This window comes from Acomys minous, assembly GCF_964271855.1.
Source record: "Acomys minous genome assembly, chromosome: 3".
Classification (NCBI taxonomy): domain Eukaryota; kingdom Metazoa; phylum Chordata; class Mammalia; order Rodentia; family Muridae; genus Acomys; species Acomys minous.
In genome coordinates this window covers 28,008,234-28,033,117 of record NC_140485.1, presented here as the reverse complement: position 1 = coordinate 28,033,117, position 24,884 = coordinate 28,008,234, and the positions used below count along the sequence as shown (strand labels likewise).

General features: G+C 40.6%; 2 protein-coding genes across 11 annotated transcripts in view; both read right to left on the bottom strand.

The window, feature by feature from the left end:
• Nucleotides 1-24,884, bottom strand: part of TTBK2 (tau tubulin kinase 2) — a 123,925-nt gene that overhangs the window by 80,031 nt on the left and 19,010 nt on the right. For 5 of the 10 annotated variants that reach the window (XR_014778116.1, XM_084776290.1, XM_084776297.1 and 2 more), the window contains exons 2-4: nt 20,766-20,839; nt 17,494-17,629; nt 11,201-11,348 (exon numbers count right to left, since the gene is read on the bottom strand). Coding sequence is in view for 8 of the 10 variants with exons in the window: in XM_084776290.1 (XP_084632416.1) it covers nt 11,201-11,348; nt 17,494-17,629; nt 20,766-20,839 (358 nt within the window). In the remaining 2 variants the exon portion in view is untranslated. Of the gene's footprint in view, nt 1-11,200; nt 11,349-17,493; nt 17,630-20,765; nt 20,840-24,381; nt 24,498-24,761; nt 24,781-24,884 lie in introns of those variants that run through there. The other 5 variants (XM_084776295.1, XM_084776293.1, XM_084776291.1 and 2 more) reach the window with 4 other exon arrangements.
• LOC311594110 (NADH dehydrogenase [ubiquinone] 1 alpha subcomplex subunit 5-like) lies at nt 12,750-17,124 on the bottom strand. The gene has a single exon (XM_084775535.1). It carries the CDS (start codon nt 13,179-13,181, stop codon nt 12,831-12,833), a length of 351 nt encoding a protein of 116 aa, XP_084631661.1. The 5' UTR covers nt 13,182-17,124; the 3' UTR covers nt 12,750-12,830.

Below are 24,884 nucleotides of genomic sequence, written 5' to 3'. Positions count from 1 at the left end.
GTGTGTGTGTGTGTGTGTGTGTGTGTGCGCGCGCGCGCGCGCGCGCGCGTGTATGTTGTATTTCAGAATACTTTACATATTCCATCTGTCTGTTACAAGTGCATGATTTTCAAATACTTGTTCCTGTTTGAGACATTGTCAGGGTCTCACTGTGCAGTCCAAGTTTACCTTAAAGTTTTGTTCCTCTTGCCTCAGTTTCCTAACTGCAGCTATTACAGGTGTGTGCCAACACTGACTCATCCTCCCTACTGTCCCAGGTAGGGTTTCTCTGTGTTGCCTTGGCTGGCCTAGAACTCACAACAATCCACCTGCCTCTGCTTCCCAGAGTGTAATCCCTCCCAGAGGGAATATAGGCACAAGCTACCACACACAGCTTCTGCCTTTATTCTTATGGTATCTTGCAAACAAATCTTTTAATTTAACAAAGTATAATTCATCATTTTTCCTTTGTTTTGATTTTTTTCTCCTTTTATGAGTCATGATTTTAATATCACCCAATGAACGTCTTGGCAAAATCAGATCATAAAGAGTTTATCCTGTTTTGTATAAAATGTTGAATAGCTTTTTTAAAAATCCCATTTAGATGATTCATCCAAATATATTTTATATAATGTAACAGAGGTTAGGTTCAAGTTTATTACTTTGTACTTGACAGGCTACAGTGCTGGACTGATCTCACGGCTTTGCATTCCACCACAGCTCCTGTATGGGTCTACGTCTAAAACCCCTTTTCTATTCCAATGGTCTGTATGTCTATCCTTCCACCAATACAACCCTGACTGTGTTTTGCATTGTTTAAAACATTTTCTTCTTAATGCTTATATTTTAATTGACAAATTCTTATGTAAATACAAAGCTTAAAATACATACACATTGTGATTTATCTCAACCAAGCTAATATGCTGTGTATTATCACATACTCAAACTTTGTTGTTGAGAAAGCATTTAAAATCTTATCTGTAGAGCTGGGCAGTGGTGGTGCACACCTTTAATCTCAGCAGTTAAGAGGCAGAGGCAGGTGGATCTCTGGGTTCTAGGCCAGCCTGGTCTACAAAAAGAGTAGAGAGAGGTAGAGAGGGAGAGAGAGGGGGGGGGAGGGAGTGTTTTTTCGAGAAAGGGTTTCTCTGTGTAGTCTTGACTGTTCTGGACTCTCTTTGTAGAGCAGGCTGGCCTAGAACTTGTAGAGATACACCTGCCTCTGACGCTGCCTCTCTGAGTGCTGATATAAAGATTAAAGGCCTGTGTCACCACATCTAGTTGTGGTGGTGGGTTTTTAAAAATGATTTATTATTTTATGCGTACTGCCTGCAAATATGTCTGTGTGAGAGTGTTGGATCCCCTGGAACTGGAGTTACAGACAGTTGTGAGTTGCCATGTAAGTGCTGAGAATTGAACCTGGGTCTTATAGAATAGCCAGTGCTCTTAACTGCTGAGCCACCTCTCCAGCCCCTAAGGCAGTGATGTTTAAACGAACAAAATTTATCACTTTGAAATTTATGAGAACATACATATGAACTAGAAAACTTATCTATAAAGTATGTTCTTTTACATCTTATTAGAGTATGGTATACATGAGCATATGTACATTTTCACATGTTTTCTCACATTTTACTCAATGAGACAACTTTTCAAACAAACCTAGCCTACTCAGGGACCTCACTATAGGCAGCCAACATGTGCACTTGGGATTTATGTGAGCTCTGATGATTCGGACTCTAGTCCTCATGCTTGCCCAAGCCAGCCACTCAGCCATCTCCCCAGAATACTCCTAAAGAACTGTTGTTACATTTATATGTATAACTTTATACAAACACAAGCAAATGAACAACGTATAAGCTTTTAAAAATCCTAAATCAAGCTGGGCATGGTGGCGAATGCCTTTAATCCCAGCACTTGGGAGGCAGAGGCACTGTGAGTTCAAGGCCAGCCTGGTCTACAAAGAGTCCAGGACAGCCAAGGCTACACAGAGAAAGCCTGTCTCGAAAAATGAAACAACAAAAAAGCCAAGTGATTGTGGTACACACCTTTAATCCCAGCACTCAGGGGGCAGAGGCAGGATGATCTCTGTGAGTTCAAGGCCAGCCTGGTCTACAGAGTGAGTTCCAGGACAGTCAGGGCTACACACACACACAAAAAAAACCCTGTCTCAAAATGCAAACACAAACAAAAAACATTTATTTAATGTGTGTAGTGAGGGTGTGAGCACCAAGGTATGTGTGTATAGGTCAGAGGACAGGTTGCAGGAGTCTGCTCTCTACTTTCATTATGTGGAACTCTGGTATTGAACTCTTTTTTTTTTTTTTTGGTATTGAACTCTTAAGCTTGGTAATAAATACCTTTACCCACTGAGCTATCTCCTTGGCCCTACTTTCAAGTTCTAAAAAGCAACTAATGCTAATCCAGATTACTACATTCAATAAAGATATCTGTTATAAATTGAAGGAGAAATAAAGTTTCCATGATATAAACATACTAAAGGAATCTATGATCCTAAACCAGATTACAGAAAATACTTGAAGGATTCTTCAAAGTGAAAAGAAAAACAAATTCATCTATGAAGTAGGTGACACCAGGATAACCATTACACACGATCACTATAGAAAACAGTAAAATGACAGCAATCAATGCACACTTTTAAATAATAACTAAGTATTAGTGGCCTCTATCCCCCAATCAAGACACAGTGTAGATCAAATGCAGTAACCATGTATTTGCTGCCTCCGAGAAATACACAAAAGACAGATACTACCTTAGGGCTAAAGAACGGAAAAGAGTATTCCAAGTAAAGAGATTTAGGAAACAAGCAGGTGTTGTGTTGCAGGATATTTGATCCCTCTGTGATCCATGAGATTGAACTGTAAATCCCTGTTTCTTGTGGTTGAGCCCTAACACACCTTTAATCCAAGAGCTTTCTGTTTATTGTAAACATGTAATTAAGGTGTGATTCAGACAGCCTTACACTCATCTTTAATCCAAGAGCTTTCTGTACACAGGATTTACTAAAGTTAACCCTTGGTCAAGAGGCGGGGCAAGAAACAAGCTGATGGATTAAAGAGTAGGAGGGGCTTTGAGTGAGAGGTATTTAAGACAGAGTGTAGAAGTAGAAGCTGTCTTTGGCAATTTTAGCTTAGCTCTCTAGCTCTTGAGCTCCTCAGCTCCTTGGCCTTTGGCTTTTTGGGCCTTGAGCTAGCAAGGCTTTGACCTGGTTTGGTTTGGTTTGGTTTTTTGGCCTTTTCCTCCTGGGCTGTCAGCTGAGCCAGTGAGCCTTTTGGGCCTTCGCCAATGGGACATAAGCTGAGTAGGAAGTTCAGCTGGTTGTTTTCTCTGCCTCTCTGAGCTAGCAGGTTTTTTACCACAGCATCTGGCTCCTGAGTCTTTATTGGTAAAATAGAATGATCTGGTATTTTCAATTAAAACAACACTGTTGCTTTTCTAATATCTAACAAAATGGACTTCAAACCTAACAGTGAGGAAAGATAAAGATGCTGATAAGAGAACAATCCATTAGGAAGGAAGGAAGGCATTACCCTCCTGAAACTATACGCCACAAACACAGGTGTATCCAGTTTCATAAAACAACATTATTAGGTGCAAAGCCACAGGTTAACCTAGCACAACAGCAGTAGGTGACCTCAATACCCCACTCTCACCAACTGACATGTCTTCTAACAAAGACTAATACAGAAATACATAAATTAAATCATCAAGTAGACTTAACAGACCTCTACAGGACACTCTATCCACAGGCTACAGAATATATGTTCTTTCTCAGAAGGCTTTGGAATATTCTCTAAAACAGACCACATATTAGGACAAAGAGCAAGTCTCAGCAAATACAGGAAGACTGAAATAATTCCTGCATGGCAAACAATGGAGTAAGACTACATGTCAGCAACAAGAAAACCCTTAAAACATAAGCTCATGGAGATTAAACAACACATTACTGAATGATGAATGATGGTCCTTGAAGAAATCAAAAGGGTATTAAAAATTCTTAAAATCAAATAAAAATGAAAACACAACATATCAAAACTCCGAGATACAATGAAAACAATCCTAAGAGGGGAGTTTAAAACTCTAAGTGCCTGCTCAAATAAATAATGATACTTCCAAGAAACCTGGAAATTGAAGAACAAGTCATATATTAAATAAGTAGATAGATAGACATCACTATAATCAGGGAAGAAATTGACGAAATTGAAACAAAATATGAAGAATCAATGAAACGAAGAGCTGGTTCATTGAAAAATAAAAAAGATTCTCAAGATCTTAGCCAAACTAACCAAATAAAGGTATAAATTAATAAAACTGGAGATGAAAATGGAGTCATTGTGAAAGATACTGATGAAATTCAGAAAATCACTAGGTCTTCCCTTGAAAGCACAATTCCAATAAGTTGGAAAATCTAAAAGAAATAAATTTCTAGATGCATATAACATGCCAGATTAAATCAAGATAAGACAATTTAAACAGATCTATAACAAACTGTGAGGTTTAAATGATAATTTAAAGTCTCCTGGCTAAAAAAAATACATGGCCCAGATGGCTTTACTGGTAAATTTTATCAGACCTTCAAAGAACACTAAAGCTTCTCAAACCATTCCATAAAACAGAAAAGGAAATGTCACTGATATCAAAACAGATAAAAGATAAAATTATAGGCCAATCTTCCTGAAGAAATTTGGAATAGAAGGAACAAATCACAACATAAAGCACACTATATATGTCAAGCCCACAGTTATTATCTAAATGGGGGAAAGGCATTTCAATTAAAATCAGGAACAAGATAACAAGTGTTCCACATTTTCCACTCTTTCTCAATGTAGTACCAGAAAAGCAAAGTGACAAGCAAAGCAAACGACAGGGATACGAGGAGGAAAGGAAAAGGTCAGAGTGTCTCTATTTGCAGATGACATGACTCTCTATACATGAAAACCTAAAGACCCCATTAGAAAACACTGAAGAGCTAATTTAAACCTTTTCAGCCAAGTAGCAGGATACAAAATTAACACACATAGTTACTAGCTTTCCTATGTAACAATGACAAACTGAAAAGCATCAGAGAAACATTCACATTCACACCCACTGTGCTGGTTAGTTTTGTTTGTTTGTTAAAACGACACAAGCTAGGGTCATCTAGAAAGAAAGAACTTCCATTGAGAAAATGCCTGCCCCAGAATGGCTTGTAGACAAGTTGTGTGAAGCATTTTTTGATTTATTATTGATGTGGTGGAGTCCATCCCACTTGGGCTAGGTGGTATAAGAAATCAGGCTGAGCAGTTAAGTAAGCAGTATTCTTCCATAGACTCTGCTTCAGTTCCTGCCTCCAGGTTCCTACCTTGAATTCCTTGATGTCCCTTCATGATGAACTGTAAGCTGTAAAATGAAATAAACCCTTTTTTCCACATGTTGCTTTTCGTACTGTCACAGTAACAGAAAGTGAACTAACACATAGTCTAAAAAACAAGGAAACAAAACAAAAATAACTCTGAAATAAACCTAAGCAAGGATATAGAAGGCCTCTGCAATGAAAATATTGCAAAACGCTGAAGAAAGAATTGAGGAAAACAAAAGATGAAAGGACCTATCATACTCATAGATTTCAAGAACCAATATTCTGAAAATGGATGCCTTACCAAAAGCAATCTACAGATTAAAGTAATCCCCATCAAAGTCCCAGTGACTTTCTTTAGAGAAACAGGAAAAACAAAAAAACAAAAAAACAACCGTTCTTAAAATTTATTGTCAGCCCTTTAACACGGAAACTTCTCTTTGCAACATACAGAGACCATTACAGAAAACAACAACCAATCAAAATTCAGAGTTATGAAGCCCATTCCCAATTAGTACATCTACAAAACACTCCTGTACTTAAGCTCAGAGAACATTACGGAAGAGGGGGCAGAAAGAGTCTAAGAACCACAGGATCTTGCTATGGCACTGTGTCTCCTAGTAATGCCAGAAGCTACACCCATAAAGTCTCACTAACTTGACTGCCTACATGAGTTGAACAAGTACAACAATAAGCATATTAAAGACATTGAGGGGAGCAGGGGGAGACACAAAGAACTACAGGCAGCTAAGGAATGCCAGAGTGTGAGGAATAAGTCTTCTCCAGGGAAGAAGACATCAATTGGCTGTCCAAGACCAAATGCTCAGCCCGGACAACACATATGAATAACATTATACAGACTGAGCAATATATTTTAAAATATATTTGAAACATATACATATATACATGTAGCAAAAAATAAAAAAAGAGGCAACGAATTTGAAAAAAATATAAAAACAATGAGGGGTATATGGGAGGCTTTGGAAGGTGAAAAGAGAGGGGAGAAGTGTATAATCTCAAAAACAAAGGAAAAACAGTTGTCAGGTGTGCTGGCACATACCTTTAACCCTAGCATTTGGAAGGCCAAGAGACATATCTCTGTGTTCTAGGCCAGTCAGAGTCACATACTGAGACTCTGTCTTTAAAATAAATAAACGATAAACAAAATTTTTAAAAAAATCTATTATGAAAACACATGTGAATCCAGATACCCAAATCAATTCTAACAATAAAAAATTAATACTGAAGCTGGGTGCAGTGATGCGCGCCTTTAATCCCAGCACTTAGGAGGCAGAGGCAGGGGGATCACTGTGAGTTCGAGGCCAGCCTGGTCTACAAAGTGAGTTCAGGACAGCCAAGGCTATACAGAGAAACCCTGTCTCAAAAAACCAAAACCAAACAAACAACCCTTCCCTCACCCCCAAAAACCCTAATACTGGAAGTATCGCCATACTTGATTTCAAACTGTACTATAGAGAGAATAGTAACAGCATAATACTAGCCAAAACAAACTAAAGCATAGACAGACATACATATACATTAAGAGAATACAATAGAGGACTTAAGTATAAATCCGCACAGCTAAGACTACCTGGTTTTTGACAAAAATACACACTGGAGAAAAGACAGCCTCTTCAACATGTGATGCTCAGAAAAGCACACATCCACATGTGGAAGAATGAAACTAGGCCCTTTCTTCTCACCATGCATGAAAAACAACTCCAGATGGATCAAGCCCCTCAACATAAAACTTAAAGCCTGAAAGTGCATGAACAACAGTTTAAGGTGCCAGTACAGGCAAAGACTCCACTCAGGAAATAAGGTCCACAATCCACAAATGGGACCTCATGTGCAGAAAGCTTCTGCACAAAGGAAACTGTCAATCAAATGAAGAGACAGCTTACAGAGTGGGAGAAAATCTTTGCTAGACATGCATTTAAAAGAAGATTAATACCCCAAATATACAAGAACGAAGCAACAAAACAAAAACAATTTAAAAACAGACTACGGTAGCCGGGTTGTAAGTGCCGCACACCTTTAATCCTAGCACTTGGGAGGCAGAGGCATGTCTGTGAGTTCGAGGCCAGCCTGGTCTATTAAGTGAGTTCAGGACAGTCAGTGCTACACAGAGAGACACTGTTTCAAAAAGCCAAGCCAAACAAACAACAACAACAACAAAAAACTGACCAAGGAACTGAATAGAGTTCTCAAAAGAAGAAAATTTTTTAAATGGACAACACATATTTTATACTGTTCAACATCTTTAGCCACTAGGGAAATACAATTTAAAACTACTTTGGGATGGCTATCATTCATGAAAACAAATGGCAAAAAACGCTGACAAGGTTGTAAAGTGAGTAAGGAAGACAAACTATTGTTCTTATTCACTACAGGTGTCAATAAAAACTAACTCAGGCACTATGAACATTGGTGTAGAAGTTTCTCAACACACTAAAATAAGAACTTCTTTATGACCCAGCCATGCTACTCCTGGTATACAGCTATATCCTACCAGAGAGACATCTGCATAGCCTTGTTTTCTGCTGTTCATCTACAACACCAAGAAATGGAACCAGCCTACATGTCCGTCAAGTGATGAATCGATAATGAAAATGGCGAATGTATACATAGTGGAATATATTCTGCTGTAAATAAAAACAAAATTACAAAATTTGGAGGCAAATAAATGGAACCAGAAAATAGTTTATGAATGGGGTATCTCAGATTCAGAAATAAAAGAGAAAACGCTGTGTGTCTCATATGTGGATCCTAGCTTCTCAACATACACACATTTATGTGAGACCAAGTGCATATAAAACCCAGAAAATTAGCAAAGGGCCAATAAAAGGGTTAGGGAGATTCCATGTGTGGGAGAAATAAGTAAAATGCATGTGATACAAGTAAAAACAAAAACAACAAAAAAAGGAATACTGAGGGTAGAAAGCTTTAAGTAGGGGGATGAGGGAGATGAGGGAGGAGAGCAGGGGATAGTTAACTGAAATACATGAAAAAGTCAAGGAAATCTGACTCTTAATGAGCTAATAAAAATGCACACACACAGCTGGGCGTGGTGGCGCACGCCTTTAATCCCAGCACTCGGGAGGCAGAGGCAGGTGGATTGCTGTGAGTTCGAGGCCAGCTTGATCTACAAAGTGAGTCTAGGACAGCCAAGGCTACACAGAGAGACCCTGTCTCGAAAAACAAAAAACAAAAAAAAAATGCACACACACACACACACACACACATGCGCACACGCACACCTTAATGAGGCTGAAGATGGTTGGGAGCCTGCTGTCCTTGCAGCGGACTAGAATTCAGTTCCCAGGGCCGACATAAGGTGGCTTACAACTTCTTACAATTCTAGTTCCAGGGGATCCACTGCCCTCTTCTGTCCTCTGTGACAACTAACACACACACATAAAATATTCACATACACTCACATACACACAAACTAAAATCTTTTTTAAACTTTCAAGGAATTTCAATGGAGGTGCCTATCCTGTGTTGAAGGATAAAGATGCTCCCAGAAACTATGGATCATTAAACAAAAGTCCTAATGCCAGAGATGGGCTTCCTCCTGACAAGTTGCTGACCACGGAGGCCCCTAAAACCCCGCAAAAACTCAAGTTATTGCCACTACTGGTAGCTGCCCACTAGAACAAGATGGCAAGCCCTTAAAGCTGAAGACATCATTAGCCTTAGGCACAAGACAGAGAAATCAAGCTGGAATGGGGCTGGAAAGTCTCCTCCCTGCTCACCAGCAGTCATGGTGCCAGAAGCAGCTGTATAGGCTGCTCGGAGAGAACTGTTATCAACAGTCTCACTCAGCTGTGGACCCTATGCACAGTAGTATTGGCTGGTCAGACAAGATGAGACCACTGATGCAACAGTGGCAAGTTTGTTATTATGAGGGTTCCTTTTTATAATCGTTCATTAATAACTGTGTGATGTGAGTAACAAACCACTTTAGGTTGGATTTAATGCCCCCTCTACAGGAATGAATTCACACCTGGTACTGTGAACTGGGTCAAAAGCCTGTGGCTATGGAGGCTGTAGGCCTTAGTATGGATGCTAAATGGACACGATATGCCAGTCAAGTTTCCTCTAAACAACTATGTCTGTGCCTATGGATCAGTGCTGCTGACAGCTCCAGCCAGAGAAGCTTCTTTTTTGCCATGGTCACCCAGGTCTGCAGGCACTCTTCTGTAATCCCATCACTTAGGATGTGGGAAACAGGAGGACCAGAGGTTTTGGCTTTTTGAAACAGCATCTCTCTGTGTAGCCAGCCTGGGATATAGGAGACTAATCTCATAAGAGGCTAGCCTCTACTATTCTTACACACTGGAGTCATTCTGTGCCACATCATGCCACCAGCAAAGCAAGATGTCCACAAAAATGTCCTCAAAGATCCAGATGATGAGCATCCTCAACAAAAAGAAGCTGTGAAGAATAAGTGTGAAGAAGCCTTGCATTAGGAAGCCAAAAGAGGAGTGTCAAGGACGACCTCACTGAGATACAGACCGGAAAATTAAAAACCAACTCATTGGTGGAAAGTAAGGGGTTCTGAGGAATAAGGTTCATATGGGTATCAGCACATAAGAAAAACATTTTAGACTGTAACTTTTAAATGATAAAATGAAGAGCACAAATGTCCAACAATTCCTCATAAAATGAGCTCCAGCAATCATTTTACCCATAAAACATATTAAACTAATCTTTAAGCTTTATCACATGGAATCCTAAACAAATCAAAGCCAAAGTAGCCAGAATTCCTGAGGGAGCTGCAGCACTGTGTGCTGTCTCACAGGACCATGCCCTGGGGCCAAGGAGAGAGACTGGTGAAGTGGCACTGACCAGGCCAAGTGGCTGCTGATATCTATGCCCCTCTGGGCGCAGTCAGTAGTAGAGGAGCTCACTAGGCTCTGTGCAGCCTGGAGGAGGCAGTCCCAGCAGCCCGTAACTGTGGCTTCTACACTGAGTTGAGAACAACTGGGCAGAAGGCTGGGGGATGGGAACTGAGAACATAAAGAAGCACTCCTTTTCTCTGTTTTTCCTTTTCTGAGTCTTTGTTTTTTTAGAAATGACAATGGGGACCAAGTGATCTGCGGTCCTCCTGATGTACTATGCCATGAGAAAAAACCTGAAAGATCTGTAATTTTATTAGCATTATGTTACAATTCAACTAAACAATCAGTAGAGAAACTCTAACAACTGGAAATCTTAGGACAAAGAGCAACAGTCATCAGCCTTTGCGACTTTGATATTGGTAACACCAGAGTGTGCCATCAAACACAGATCACAGGGATGACAAGACACCGGCCACACATTCAGGGCTTTATATGACTATCAGATTGGCAATAGAAAAAAAAAGATTTGTCCTTGTAGTAAAAATATAGCTATCTGAGTAGTAAGACAAACTTCAAAAATGATAAGCTATGTGCTGAAACTACAGCTAACGAGAACACACACACATCCTTACTTATCATTTTTAATGCACCCTGTGGATGATCTGAAGACAGCTTCCATAATGTGATTCAAGAATGTTTAACACACAGAGGTAAGTGCAGAAAATGTCTTACAGAGTTTTATGATTGGTTCAAAGGAAGATGTAAATGTTAGCATAGCATATTTAGAACATTTTCTTAAGTAACAGGGTGATTTTAATTATCTCTAATCCTTACTGTGAAAAGCCCAATTACTCTGGGAATCACACATTTCTATATATAATAAAGCTTTCAATGCAACATACTCAGCATATTTATACCTAGCTAACACAATAATAGTCCTTTAGTATAGAGAACTTAACCAGAAAAGATTAAAACAATTATTATCTCTTACAAAACGTTCATGACATTCAAAGCAGCTTACCTTGTAGTTTCTTCAACACAGCAACCTCCATCTTCAGAACCTGCTTTGGCTGCTGAGCTGACTCCACCTTCAGTGCCACATTCTCCCTGGTGAGCATGTCCAAGGCATCGTAAATTTCTCCAAAGCCCCCACCCCCAATCTTTCTTAACTGCACAGAAAACAAAACAAGAACACACTCAAAATTATGCAAAGATTCTAACTGGAAGCCAATTCATCATTTAGACACAGAAAACGTAATTTTACCATCCCTACTTTATGATAAACGATTGCAATATTATTAAGTCATTTATACAGCAAGAAGAAAACAATTGCCAGGAGATAATATCAACACTGTTTCCTACAGATTTGTCTACAGAAAGTAATGAAATTATTTCAGTTATAAATAATTATTAAAAGTCTAAAGCTAGCATCAAAATCATCACAAAAAAACAGTATCTGAAAGAATCAATTCCTACAGATGCCATTCAACAGTCAGATTAGTTCAATCTAAAGCAGTCATTTACAGTCTTTTTAAACAGTGAAGTCTCCCCTTGTTTTGTTTTTTGAGACAGGGTTTCTCTGTGTAGCCCTGGGTGTCCTGGACTCACTTTGTAGACCAGACTGGCCTCGAACTCACAGCGATCCGCCTGCCTCTGCCTCCCAAGTGCTGGGATTAAAGGTGTGAGCCACCACGCCTGCCTACAATGAAATCTTTTTGCTATTTAAAATCTTATATAGAACCAATATGGTCTAAGGGTAAAGAGGGAGGTGGAAGGATGAAATAAGCAGCCAGCATCCAACCTTTCACTCTCTTCTCTGAGACAGAACTAACAGGACCCCCACAACAAGCAAAGAGAGGCTCTACAATATCTGAGAACACTACTATACATCTACACTTCAAATAAGAAGCTGTAATCAACCTAAGGGCTTTCATCAACACCTTAAATGTTAACTTAATTGAAGAACATCAGAATATTTGAGTATCATAAACAGGCTCTGAAATTCTGGGGTGAGTGATATACTTTAAGTAAGATGAAGCAAGAAACCAGTCTTCCACTTCCTGAAACTATCTCTTCTTATAATATAAGCAAACATTTAGAATGTTTGTAATGTAATGTAGGAAGTTATTACCAAAGACATTAGGCTCAAAATCCTAAACCTTCCAAGAGGCTCATGATACTATCATGTCCTACTTCCTTCTCCACTGGTGTTTTCACTGATGACTGTTATCTATGCTCTATTCCTCCTTCCCTTTCTTCCTGTGGTGCAGGGGATCACATCCACAGCCTTGTGAAACACACAACTGAACTACATGCTCAGCCCTTTAGGACAATTTACCACTTAAACTTCTATGAAAACTATTTGTTTACCTTTTCAATTAGTAATTTTATCAGGCCATATCTTGGATTATCACTGTCTCTTAAGTCATGTTGAGTAACATTTTTTTGTTGGTTTTTTGTTGTTGTTGTTAGTTTGGAGACAAGGTCTTTATTTTGTAGTGTTGGCTGTTTGGGGACTCACTATGTAGACCAGGCTAGCCAAAAAGGTATCCAGTATCACATCTGAGAGGTTTTTGCTTTCCTTTTTTTTTTTTTAAGCATAATAGAAAACTTAACTGCACATTTAATTCGTGTCAACCATCAGACACTGATCATATTGGCCACTTCCATTGGTCAGCAGGAGGCTCTTCCACCAGTGGCTCCCATGGCTTCCATTGCAGCATTTTTCTTGCCAGACTTAGTTCGTTTTCAGCCTGAAGAATCACCCCTTCCACTTCACCACCCCGAAGCGAGTCTTCTCTTTTTTTAACAACTGGCTCTGCTTTGACCATGTCCAGCTTCCCACTGGTGATCTGTTCTGTGGACTTTCTACAGGCAGCACGTTTAGGGAAGTGCTTCAGAATATCAGGAATCTCCGTATACACTATTGTTAGCCTCTTGTGTGGAGTGTTGCACACAGCCAATCCCACCAGGCCAGCAGTCTTCTTCAGCAAACCTGCCATGACAGCTCCCCGGTTTACTTGTTTTCTTAAACTAGAGCTTCATCCAGGTTGGCCTCAAAACAGTGACCTTGAACTCCTGATACTCCTGTCTGCACCTCCTAGGTGGCAGGAATACAGGAGTGCACACCACATCAAGCTTCATGTTTGCTTAGCTTTCCACTGTCAATGTCCTGCTACACTATACAGAAGGCTTCTTCAAAGAAAAGCTTAGCAAAGTTCTGACTATATAATTACAGTTTAATTACAGTGTTTGCTCTTCATGTTCAAGCCACAGTCGCTGTAAATTTGGTGATGACAAGGGAGTAAGGAGCTACAGGGTGAGGGAGGGAGGGAGCCAGGTTCTAGAACTCTACAGGGAACTGTGCTCTAGCTCGTACTTGCGATTCTTTGTATGTTGTCCACTAAATAAAATCTAATTTAAACTTAAAAACTAAGCATCTCTCAAAGATGAGGCTGGGAGGATCACCTAAGCCCAGGTATTCAGGGACAAACAGGACAACTGAAGACTGCTTCAAAGCAAGCAAACAAAAAATCAGAATAAGTACTAAGGGTATGTCTTTGTAATTTTGATTGGTGGGTTATTACAAAGAACTTTAAATAAATGACAAAAAAAAGTTTTAATCTATGTTGGGTCCTTAGTCTGTTCCTATTGAAACCATTTGAACAATAGTAGAACAATAATTTGCTTAATCTCGACAAAGCCCTAAGATATCTTCATTAGTTGAGATTAAAAACAATCTAACATTAGTTCTGAAACAAACACTAACTCACAGATAATACAGTATACTGAGGACCCATACGTTAAAGATATTCACTACATTGTCCTTCATCCTCCCCTTCTTTAATGTAAGGGAAAGAAAACTTTTCATATTGAGCAAGGAAATGTGATCTTGGCACTCCCTGTCAAGAAGTAAAGTCTGGGGATGCAATTCAATGATAGAAGACTTCTTGTCTAGGACAGATATACAAAGCACTGGCAAAAATTTAAAATAAAATTGAAGACATAGATCTGTTTTCCCACCTCCTTACATGTGAGTAACTCTTGTGACTGTTTAGCTAACAGAGCAGGACAATGATAATACACCTGTCCTGAAGAGAGCCTTTAACCAGCCTGGTAGCTTCTACTTCCCGTCTCCAAAAAAGCAAGCCAAACATATAACGTGTGGCCATATCTTCACAAGTCATAGGCACAGGAGATTCCCTGGAAAATGAACTACCAGACTGAGAAAATGAGGGCGTTAACAAGTCCAAGGCACCTGATCAGTGAGTAAAGAAACCATATACAAACATTCTCCTGCCAGAGCTAATGGCCAAGCCAAGTCACCCAGATTTCATCCCTAATTTCCATGGGGTGTGTGTGTGTGTGTGTGTGTGTGTGTGTGTGTGTAGGAGGTGTATATATGTGTAGATGTGTAGATGTATGGCACCTAAGATGCCATCTTTAACAAGAATTCTAGCCAGGCGGTGGTGGTATACATCTTTAATCCCAACTCGAGAGGCAGAGGCAGGTGGATCTCCAAGTTCGAGGCCAGCCTGGTCTAAGAGTGATTCCAGGACAGGCAGGGTTACATAGAGAAACCCTGATGGGTGGGGGGGGGGGAGCAGCAGAATTCTCAAAAAATGCCATTCTCCTCGCAAATGTGGTAGACAAGTTCCACAAACATATTAGCTGTAATTGCCAGGATGGACAAGGAAACCATACGAAGGAGATCTCACCATTCCTTCACCACTTTTACCCTGCTTTCAAGGTGTCAGGGGGGTGAACCCAGAATTTTACAAATGTTAAGCACTCTACCACTGTACTACTGCTTTCTTTTAAAAAAAAAACTAAACTATTTATTTTATGCGCATGTGTGTATGCACCAGCCATGAAAGGACAACCTGCAGGAGTTCTCTCCTTCCACTAACTATGTGAGCCCCAGGAATAGAACTAGGTCCTCAGGCTTGGGGGCAAGCACCCTTATCCACTCAACTATCTCTCAGACCCTTGAGCTACATTTCTAATCTTCTGTGTGTGTGCTGGGGGGGGGGGGGCTTTCTTGGGGGGTTTTGTTGTTGTTGTTGTTGCTGTTGCTGTTTTAAGAAAGGGTCTCACAAAAAAGGGGGGTCTCACTATGTAGCTAAGGCTGGTCTTTTTGTTTGTTTTTGGAGACAGGGTCTTTCAACATAGCTCTGGCTATCCTAGAGTTCCCGATGTAGATCAGGTTGGCCTCTAACTCACTGACATCTGCCTGCCTCTGCTTCCTCAATGCTAGGAATTAAAGGTGTACACCACAACACCTGGCTCAGGCTGGTTTTGAACTCACAATGCTCTTTCCCCAGGCTCCTGATACTGCTAGCCTGTGTCACCTCACCAAACTGTCACCTTATTTGTTTATTGAATAATAATCCTTATCATGGTACTTAATACACTGCTTTCATAAAAATGATATACCTACAAACAATTACCAACTGTGGAATCTTCCGGCATGATAACGACATGATTCTTATATTGAGGCAAGAAAAATTTCAAAGTCTACTGATCTAGCTAGTCAGTAATATAGAAAAGAAATTTTTATTTAAAAAAAAAGAAGGGTGACAATGAATGTAACTCGGTGTTAGAATATGTACTTTCCATGTAATGAAGAGCTGGGTTCAAACTCCAGCATTACAAAAAAAGTTGCTATGGGGCCAGTGAGATGGTTACTGGGTAAAGGCACCTGCTCTAAGCCTAAGGATCTGTAACCCTGGAATCCACATGGAAGGAGAGAACCGACTCCCACAAGATGTCCTCTGAACCTCCACAGGCGCACTGTGGCACTGCCCCCCTACACATACACACAAATAAATAAAATGTAATAAAAAGGTTTTTTTTTCCCCTTAATGAATGTCTATCCTTGTCGGGTGTGGTAGTGCACGCCTTTAATCCCAGCAATCAGGAGGCAGAGGCAAGTGGATCACTGTGAGTTCAAGGCCAGCTTGGTCTACAAAGTGAGTCTAGGACAGCCAAGGCTACCCAGAGAGACTCTGTCTTGAAAAACCAGAAAAAAAAAGTCTATCCTAGTAATAGATTCAAAGAAAAGTTAAAACATGTAACAAAACTTTAGTTGACAAAAGACTGAATAACAATAAAGGCATAATTATTCAAAACAAAAAATAGGTCCTTTAAATAAGTATCTGTCAGAGGATATATTCCAGCTCTAGAACAAGGAAGCCATTAAAAGACTATAGGGGGAGAGGCAGAAATATCTCAGTGAAGGAATGCTTGCCTAGCCAGTGTGAAGCTTTGGGTTATACCCCCAGCACTAGAGGACTGTTAGGATGCCAGTGCATACTCCAGTGTTTGGAAGGCTGAAGCTGAGATAGCAGGATGGAGCTGAAAGCCATCTGGGCTACACAGTGAGATCTTATTTCAAAAAAGCAAACACTGACATAAAACAAAACAAAATTAAAAGCCTAATAGAACCTGTGGTGGCTTGAATGAGAACAGCTCCCATAGGCTCATGTATTTGAATACCTGATCTCCAGTTCACGTAAATATTTGGTAAGGATTATTAAGTATGGCCTTGTTGGAGGAGGTGTGCCACAGGGGCAGGCTTTGAGGCTTCAAAGGGATCCCATCATTTCCAGTGTGCTCTCTCTGCCTCCTGCTTCTAAGACATGAGCCCTCAGCTGGGCATGGTGGCAAACACCTTTATTCCCAGCAATCCAGGAGTCAGAGACAGGCAGATTGTTGTGAGTTCAAGGCCAGCCTGGTCTACAAAGCAAGTTCAGGATAGCTAAGGCTACCCAGAGAACCCTGTCTGGGGGTGGGGTGGGGTGTGGGGAGACATGAGCCCTCAGCTTTTGGTAAGTCATTATTTTTAAAGACATATACTGATGTAAGAACAATTCAAAATACTCTGGGAGGGAAAACAAGATTAAACATCCTAACCAGAAACTGTTTAGCTTGAGTCTCAGTACATGGCACTGCCATACCTCTGTGTTTTTATGTACACTTAGAAGTATTCTTATTAGTGTTGTAGAAGAAAAAAAAAGGCAGTTCACTGTACTTTCAAACTTTTTAATTTAATCTTTCCTCAAATATACTTTTATTTATAATATTAGCTATATGAAGTCAGGAAAAATTGAAACTTATGAAGCAATCCTAAGAATCAGAGCATGAACAAAATAATCATAGCAATAAAAGTCAAACTACCTGCTTTAGGCATAAAAGCAATGTAGGTATTATTCCTTTAAAATGACGCTTTTTAATCTGAATATCAAAACCTGGTACTCTATATGCTTGTTTCCCTTCTGCCCCGCCCCCTTCCTTTCTTCACTCTGTACTCACCACTTTCCATCGTTCTTTGACCAAGATTCCAACACTGAGGATATCTGGCTGCTCTCCTCCCCCACTCATTGCAAAATACTGATGTGGTAAAACAGCTACACAGGCATCTAGCTGCCAAGGGTGGTTTCCATTTAACCTAAAACAAAGGAAAGAGCATCAACAGAGCTAATTAACACAAATGACATCCTAGCTTCAAGAAGCCTACTGATTCTGTTATTATGTTGCTTCCTCAGAAGGGGACCCCCTACAACTACATTCCAAACACTATGTAACACACATGATCTTATTTATTTATTTATTTATTTATTTATTTATTATGTATGCAGTGCTCTGCATTACATTATAGAGCAGCCAGTGCTCTTAACCTCTGAGCCATCTCTCCAGCCCCAACACATATGATCTTTCCAGTACAAATGACCAGCCGTCACAAAGACATAGTGCATATATTTACAGTAACTGAAATAGCAGGGTAAGCATGAGGGTCAATGGTAGTTGACCCAGATGGACCAGTACTTTGGGTATAAACACTGCCAGATAAAAAGACATGGTAGCCAATTTATAATACTTTACAATTTTGAACCTAGGGCCCTGTGCATGTTAGGCAAGAGCTTACCCTTAAGCTATATTGATTTGTCTATATGCTTAGCCTTTGTTTTGTTTTTCAAGACAGGGCTTCTCTGTGTAGCCTTGGCTGTTCTGGACTCCCTTTGTAGACCAGGCTGGCCTTGAATTTACAGCGATCCACCTGCCTCTCTGCCTTCCAAGATCTGGGATTATAGGTGTGCACCACCACGCCCAGCCTTATGCTTTTTATATTTTATATTTTTTATATTTTTGTATATTTTAAGACAGAATCCAAGTTGTTCAGGCTGGTGTTGAACTCACTCTGTAACCCAAGATGAAAATTTGAACTTGTGGTTCTCCTGTTCAGCTTCCCAATTAACTGTATGTATCACAGCATCGGGTACCAGACCTGGCAATAGCTTAGAGTTTAATAGGTTTAGCATACAATTTAATATCATTAGAGCTAATAATATTTTGTTTTGTTTTGGTTTTTGTTTTTTAGAGACAGGGTTTCTCTGTGTAGCCTTGGCTGTCCTGGACTCGCTATGTAGACCAGGCTGGCCTGGAACTCACAGAGACCCACTGGCCTGTGCCTCCTGAGTGCTGGGATTAAAGGCCTGCGCCACCACCGCCCAGCTAGAGCTAATAACAGTTAATATTTTACTACATTCATTCATTTTTTTCCGTGTGTGTGTGTGTGTGTGTGTGTGTGTGTGTGTGTGTGTATACTGGTACATGGGAACAAGCAAGTATAAAACTCAGAGGACAATTTGTTAGAGTCAGTTCTGTTCTTTTTGGGTTCTAGTCACTGAACTGAAGTTGTCAGGATTGGCAGCTAGCACCTTTACCTGTTGAAATCTCACTTAAATCTTATAAAGTGCACTTCAAATGCATGGAATTAATTATGTAGGCTGAAAAAGACTGTGATAAAGCACTATATGATGATATCGTTTTTTTAAAAAAAAGAGAAAAACAGGGCTGGAGAAATGGCTCAGTGGTTAAGAGCACCGCCTGCTCTTCCAAAGGTCCTGAGTTCAATTCCCAGCAACCACATGGTGGCTCACAATCATCTATAATGTGATCTGATGCTCTCTTGCAGGTCTGCAGGTGTACAAGCAGGCAGAACACTGTATACATAATAAATAAATAAATAAATATTTTTTAAATAGAAAAACAGTAAAGTAATAGTATACCTGTGAAAAATAAAGAGCAAAACATGCAGCCTAATAGAGATGGAAGCTGTAACCTATTTCATGAATAAGAGAAAAACCGCAGAGTGACTTTTTAACATGTTGCATATGTGGAGGCCAGAAAACAACCTTGGATGTCATCCTTGGTGTTCTGGCTAGTGTTAGGTCAACCTGACACAAGCTGTAGTCATCAAAGAGGAAAGCCTCAACTGAGAAACCACCTCCATAAGATCCAGCAAGCCTGTTGGGCATTATCTTAATTAGTGATTGGGGGGCTATTGTGGGTGGTGCCAACCCTGAGCTGATGGTCCTGGGTTCTGTAAGAAAGCAGGCTGAGAAAGTCGTGAGGAGCAAGCTGTAAGCAACACTCCTCCATGGCTCAACAGGCCCCAGATATCCTGGCTTCTGCCTCCCCAGCAGTGAGGTTGAAGCAAAGAACCAGCACACCCTGCACTTTTATTGCAGATTCTAGGTATCAGACAAGGATCCTGTGCTTGAGAGGCAAGTAGGCTTCTTAATCCAAATACTATTAAGAGGGGGAAAAATGGTTTATGGTATGCTGCCTTTGTGTAAAAGAAGATAAATGTTGAGTACATTAAACTAACTGCTTTTCTTTAGAGAGAGAGAGAGAGAGAGAGAGAGAGAGAGAGAGAGAGAGAGAGAGAGAGAGAAGAAGAAGAAGAAGAAGAAGAAGAAGAAGAAGAAGAAGAAGAAGAAGAAAAGGAGGAGGAGGAGGAGGAGGAGGAGGAGGAGGAGGAGGAGGAGGAGGAGGAGTGAAACTTAAGCCAAAAAGCAATGAAATGATTCTTCACAACAGGAGGCAAAATTTTTTTCAGTAAAGGGCCAGAAAACAGATAATTGAGCCTTCACGGCCATGTATTTTGTCATAGCTATTCAACTCCACCAAGACAACACTAAGGAAACCCCCTCAGCTACATATCAAGTTCAAGGCTACCCTGGGGTGTGTGTGTGTGTGTGTGTGTGTGTGTGTGTGTCTGTGTGTGTGTGTCTGTGTGTGTGTGTGTGTGTGTGTGTGTCTGTGTGTGTGTGTGTGTGTGTGTCTGTGTGTTTCCTAGCACCGGAATGGCAGCTAACAATTATCTGTAATCAGCTCCAGGGGATCTAACACCCTCTTCTGGACTCAGATAAAGGAAACAAAAGTAAAAAGAACTTGAAGATAATGAAGACCATATAGGTTTTCCCAAAAGACATCTGGTCAAAGACAATAAACAGACTTGACCTTTGAGCGGGCAAGATGGCTCTGCAGTTACTGTCAAGCCTAATGGCTTAAATTCCTGGGCCCCACATGGTGGAATGAGAAAACTGACTCCTTCAAGTTGTCCTCAGTGGATGTGTGTTCCTCTCTCTCTCTCTCTCTCTCTCTCTCTCTCTCTCTCTCTCTCTCACACACACACACACACACACACACACACACACACAAATAAACAAACGTATCTTTAAAAAATTAAAATCAGTTTCTTGCAATCCCTCTCATTCCTAAGTGTAAATAATACCAACCTATTTCCTACTTCTCTTCTTAGCCAAGAGTGAGTCTCTTTCAATAGGCACTTGATCTTACTGGTTTTACAATTCTGAGGGGGGAAAAAGATCCAGTTTGAGGTAAAAAGTTAAATAAACATACTTAACACTAAATTGTTTACTTCAAAATGCTTAAGTAGGCAAATACTATGTATATTTTACCACCACAACAAATAAAGTTTAAGTGGAGAGCAGTGGTACATACCCATAATCCCCATAATTTACTTTTTTTTTTTTCCAAGACAAGGTTTTTCCCTCTGTAGCCTTGGCTGTTCTGGAACTCACTCTGTACTCCAGGCTGGCCTTGAACCTGGACATCCACCTGCCTCTGCCTCTGCCCCTCTGCCACCTCCACTTCCACCTAGCAGTGAAGGTACTTCTAAAATATCTCTGAATTATCTCTATCTCCTGCTATTGATCATTTCCCTCCCTTGAGGACAGAGCTAGATCTAGCTTCTTGCCTCTAATGAAAAGAACACAGCAAAAGAAATGTCCTTTCTCTCTGTTTGCCTGCTACCCTGAAGCATCTGCCCTGTGACCCCATGGAAAGGACTGCCTGCCATAGAACGAAAGCAGCTTCTGTTAGAATATTACACAATCCTAAAAATAACACGTATCAGAAGCTAGCAAGAAACTGTCCCGGGAGCCTAACTACTCACAAGAAAGAACACCTTCTAGCACCATCAGAACAAGCGTGAATCCCTCCCTTGTTTCACTCCAGGTTGGCTGCAGCCTGCTCCACCTGTAACCCACCCTGATAAAAGTTTGGATTATACTCAAAATACTGACCCACAGACACTGTGAGATAAATGCTTAAAAGCACCAAGTCTTGCCAGGTGGTGGTGCACATGCCTTTAACCCCAACACTCGGGAGGCAGAGGCAGGTGGATCTTTGTGAGTTTAAGCCTGATCTACAGAGCAAGTTCCAGGACAGCCAGGGGTATACAGAGAAACTTTGTCTCAAAAAAACAGGAAAAAAGGCAAACAAGCGAACAAACAAACCACTAAGTTTGTTGGGCACAGTGGCATACATTCGAAAGCTGAGACAGGAGGCTCTTGAAGGCGGTCTGGAGTACAAAGTCAGACTAGCTCCTGCAATAAGTAACAGTATACCAGGCTTCAGTGTATGAGGCCACAGTTTCTCAAAGCCCATGACTCCTTTTCAGTTCTACATCACAGATATCTGAAAAACTTATTTGTTGTGTTTTGTTTTTTTTCCAAGACAGGGTTTCTATGTGTAGCTCTGACTGGAACTCAGCGATCCACCTGCCTCTGCCTCCCAAGTGCTGGAATTACAGGTGTGCCACCACACCCAGCTGCACAAGTCTGTTAATAACTATGTTGTACTCACTTTTTTTTGTAAGACTAATACCATAAAAATAAGTCAGAGCAATAATATTTTCTTCAAGAGAATTATTGTTCCTTCCTGGCAGTATCCTTTGGTTTTGCTTTATATTTTGAGACAGGGTCCCTCTATATAGCCCTGGCTGCCTTGGAACTGGCTCTGTAGACCAGGCTGTCCTAGAGCTCAGAGATCCACCAGCCTCTGCTTCCTGAATGCTGGGATTAAAGGCATGCATCACCACCTCCAGCTCTGGCAATAGTCTTAATGACCTAAAATAGTGAGTAAATCTCATGGTAATAAATTCTAACAGTAACACTAAATCTGGACGTGTTGACAAAACAGACCCAAAGAAGATCAAAATATGGACAGAACATGCTAAATGAAGATCAACTTGTAAATGTAAAAGAACATGTGGTTTAAAAAATCATTTGAAACCTTTGCCAGATAGCTTATGACTGAGGGAAAAACAGCAAATTAGTAAGCATCTTAGCTAGGGTTTCTATTGCTGTGAAGAGACACTATGACCATGGCAACCCTTAAAAAGGAAAACATTTCATTGAGCTGCCTTACGGTTTCACGTTTAGTCCATTATCATGATGGTGAGAAACATGGTGACATGCAGGCAGACATGGTGCCAGGAAAGCTGAGAGTTCTACATCTGGACCCATGGGCAGTAGCAGACTGGCTCACTGGCCGGACGTGAGCTTGGAAGACCTCAAAGCTCTCCTCCACAGCGCTAGGCCTACTTATAGTGCCCCTCCCCGTGGGCGAAGCACTCCACCACAAAAGGCTACGGGAGCCAGTAAGTAAACACTGGCAACGTCAGGTAGTCACAGAACAAGAAAAGGAACTAATACAAGGTTTTTATTTGAGATATGAACATAACACTGCAGTGAATCTACTGTATTCTAACTATGCAATAGGTTATGGTTGAACCACCTAGATTGTTGGGATTACTTCTCTGTGTCTTGTTTTCTTATCTACTGAAAAAAGAAGTAGGTTGTTTTTCCATTACTGCTGAGATCACTGTGCCCTCACAGTGTGCTCTGCAAACTGGCCTTTAAAAGGCTAACAATGGCGTCTGAGGATTTAAAGTGCTAATGGTATGTAAAGTGTTTACTTCTAACAGAACCCGACACACTGGCTCAATAAATAGTCACATGTAATATGTCATTTTTCAAGTTTCTTAGCTTACAGGAACAGTCAGAGTCCCATTCACAAACACAATGTTACAAAACAGTTTCTGTATTGATTGACTGCTAATAAAAAGAACCAACTGTGTTTGCATGGAGGGCCAAAAACCAAACCCTATTAAAATAACTACTACTTATCAAATCCTATGAAAATGTTTTTATCACAAGAAAATTATTGTTTTACCCTATGCTTACAACTTGAATTATAGCACTTACACGGCTCTATGTGATCAAAAGAAAATAAAGCCAGGTATGATGGCATACACCTATGGTCCCAGCATTCAAGAGGCAGAGGCAGGTGGATCTCTGTAAGTTCCAGGCCAGCCGGAGCTGGACAAACTACTGTACCAACCACAAACAGGGGATGCACTAAACCTAGACCCCTATTCAGATCTAGTCAACAGATAGAACACTCTCCACAGTTGTGTGGAGAGTGGGGACTGCCTCTGACATGAACTCTGGTGCCCCAGACCACTTCTTGGTGGGGAGGCCTGGTGGCACTCAGAGGAAGGGGAAGCAGGGCACCAGGAGGAGACCTGATAGGCTGTGATCATATGGTGGAGGAGGAGGTCCCTTTCTCTCACAGGGTTAGGGGAAGGGATTAGCGTGAAAGAGGGAGGGAGGGGGACTGGGAAGATACAAGTGGGATGTAATCTGAATAAAAATAACTAAGTTAAAAAAAAAGTTCCAGGCCAACCAGTGCTACACATTGAGAGCCTATCTAAAAGAAACAGAGAGAGAGAGAGAGAGAGAGAGAGAGAGAGAGAGAGAGAGAGAGAGAGAGAGAGAGAGAGAGAATAGAAGCAAACCAACATCTACTATTGAAAAAGTTTAAATTACTTTCCAGTTTTCTCCTGAAGGAAATGAGTATCCCTTCATAAAATAAAGGATGGAAGCATTATTTCAGATAGCATCAAAAATATTTTTTGAAAAAATGTTTCCTTTTATTAGCACATTTAATTGAACAAGTTTCATTATATTTTCATACATAATTAATGTATTTTTCTCATGTTCACCTCCCTCCCACTGAAGTCACCTTTTTATAGCTCAGGCTGACCTTGAACTCATAGTGATCCTTCCTCCTCAGCATCCTTGGGATTATAGGTGTGCACACCATGCTCAGCTCAAAGACATAACAGTAACAAGTGTGGAGTCTTGTTCCCCACTGAGGGTACACTTGAGACACAGGTCTGTTGTAAAGTGACTTAAGATGTGCTTCTCTGTGACATCCTAACTCCTCTCTTAGCTATGTATCCCAGAGAAACTCTTGGTCACTAGGATGGACAGGGAGGATTCACTATCATGCTATCCACAGCCTAAATGCCCAGCACAGGGAGAACAGATAAATTCTAGCATATTCATATGGTAAACAGTCTTACTAGTTTCCTACTGGTGCCCTAATGAAGCTGCAAAAATTACCAAAATTTATAATCTTACAGTTCTAGGTGTCAGAAATCCAGACTTGCACCGTGGAAATAAAGCTATGTTCCTCTGGAGGCTCTATGGGAAAACTCTTCCCCTTTCCAGCTTCTAGAAGCTGCCTGAACTCTCTGGCTCATG

Bases quoted from the DNA above. Each gene is read 5' to 3' on its own strand.
- LOC311594110 (XM_084775535.1), bottom strand. From the start codon at position 13,181: ATGGCAGGTTTGCTGAAGAAGACTGCTGGCCTGGTGGGATTGGCTGTG.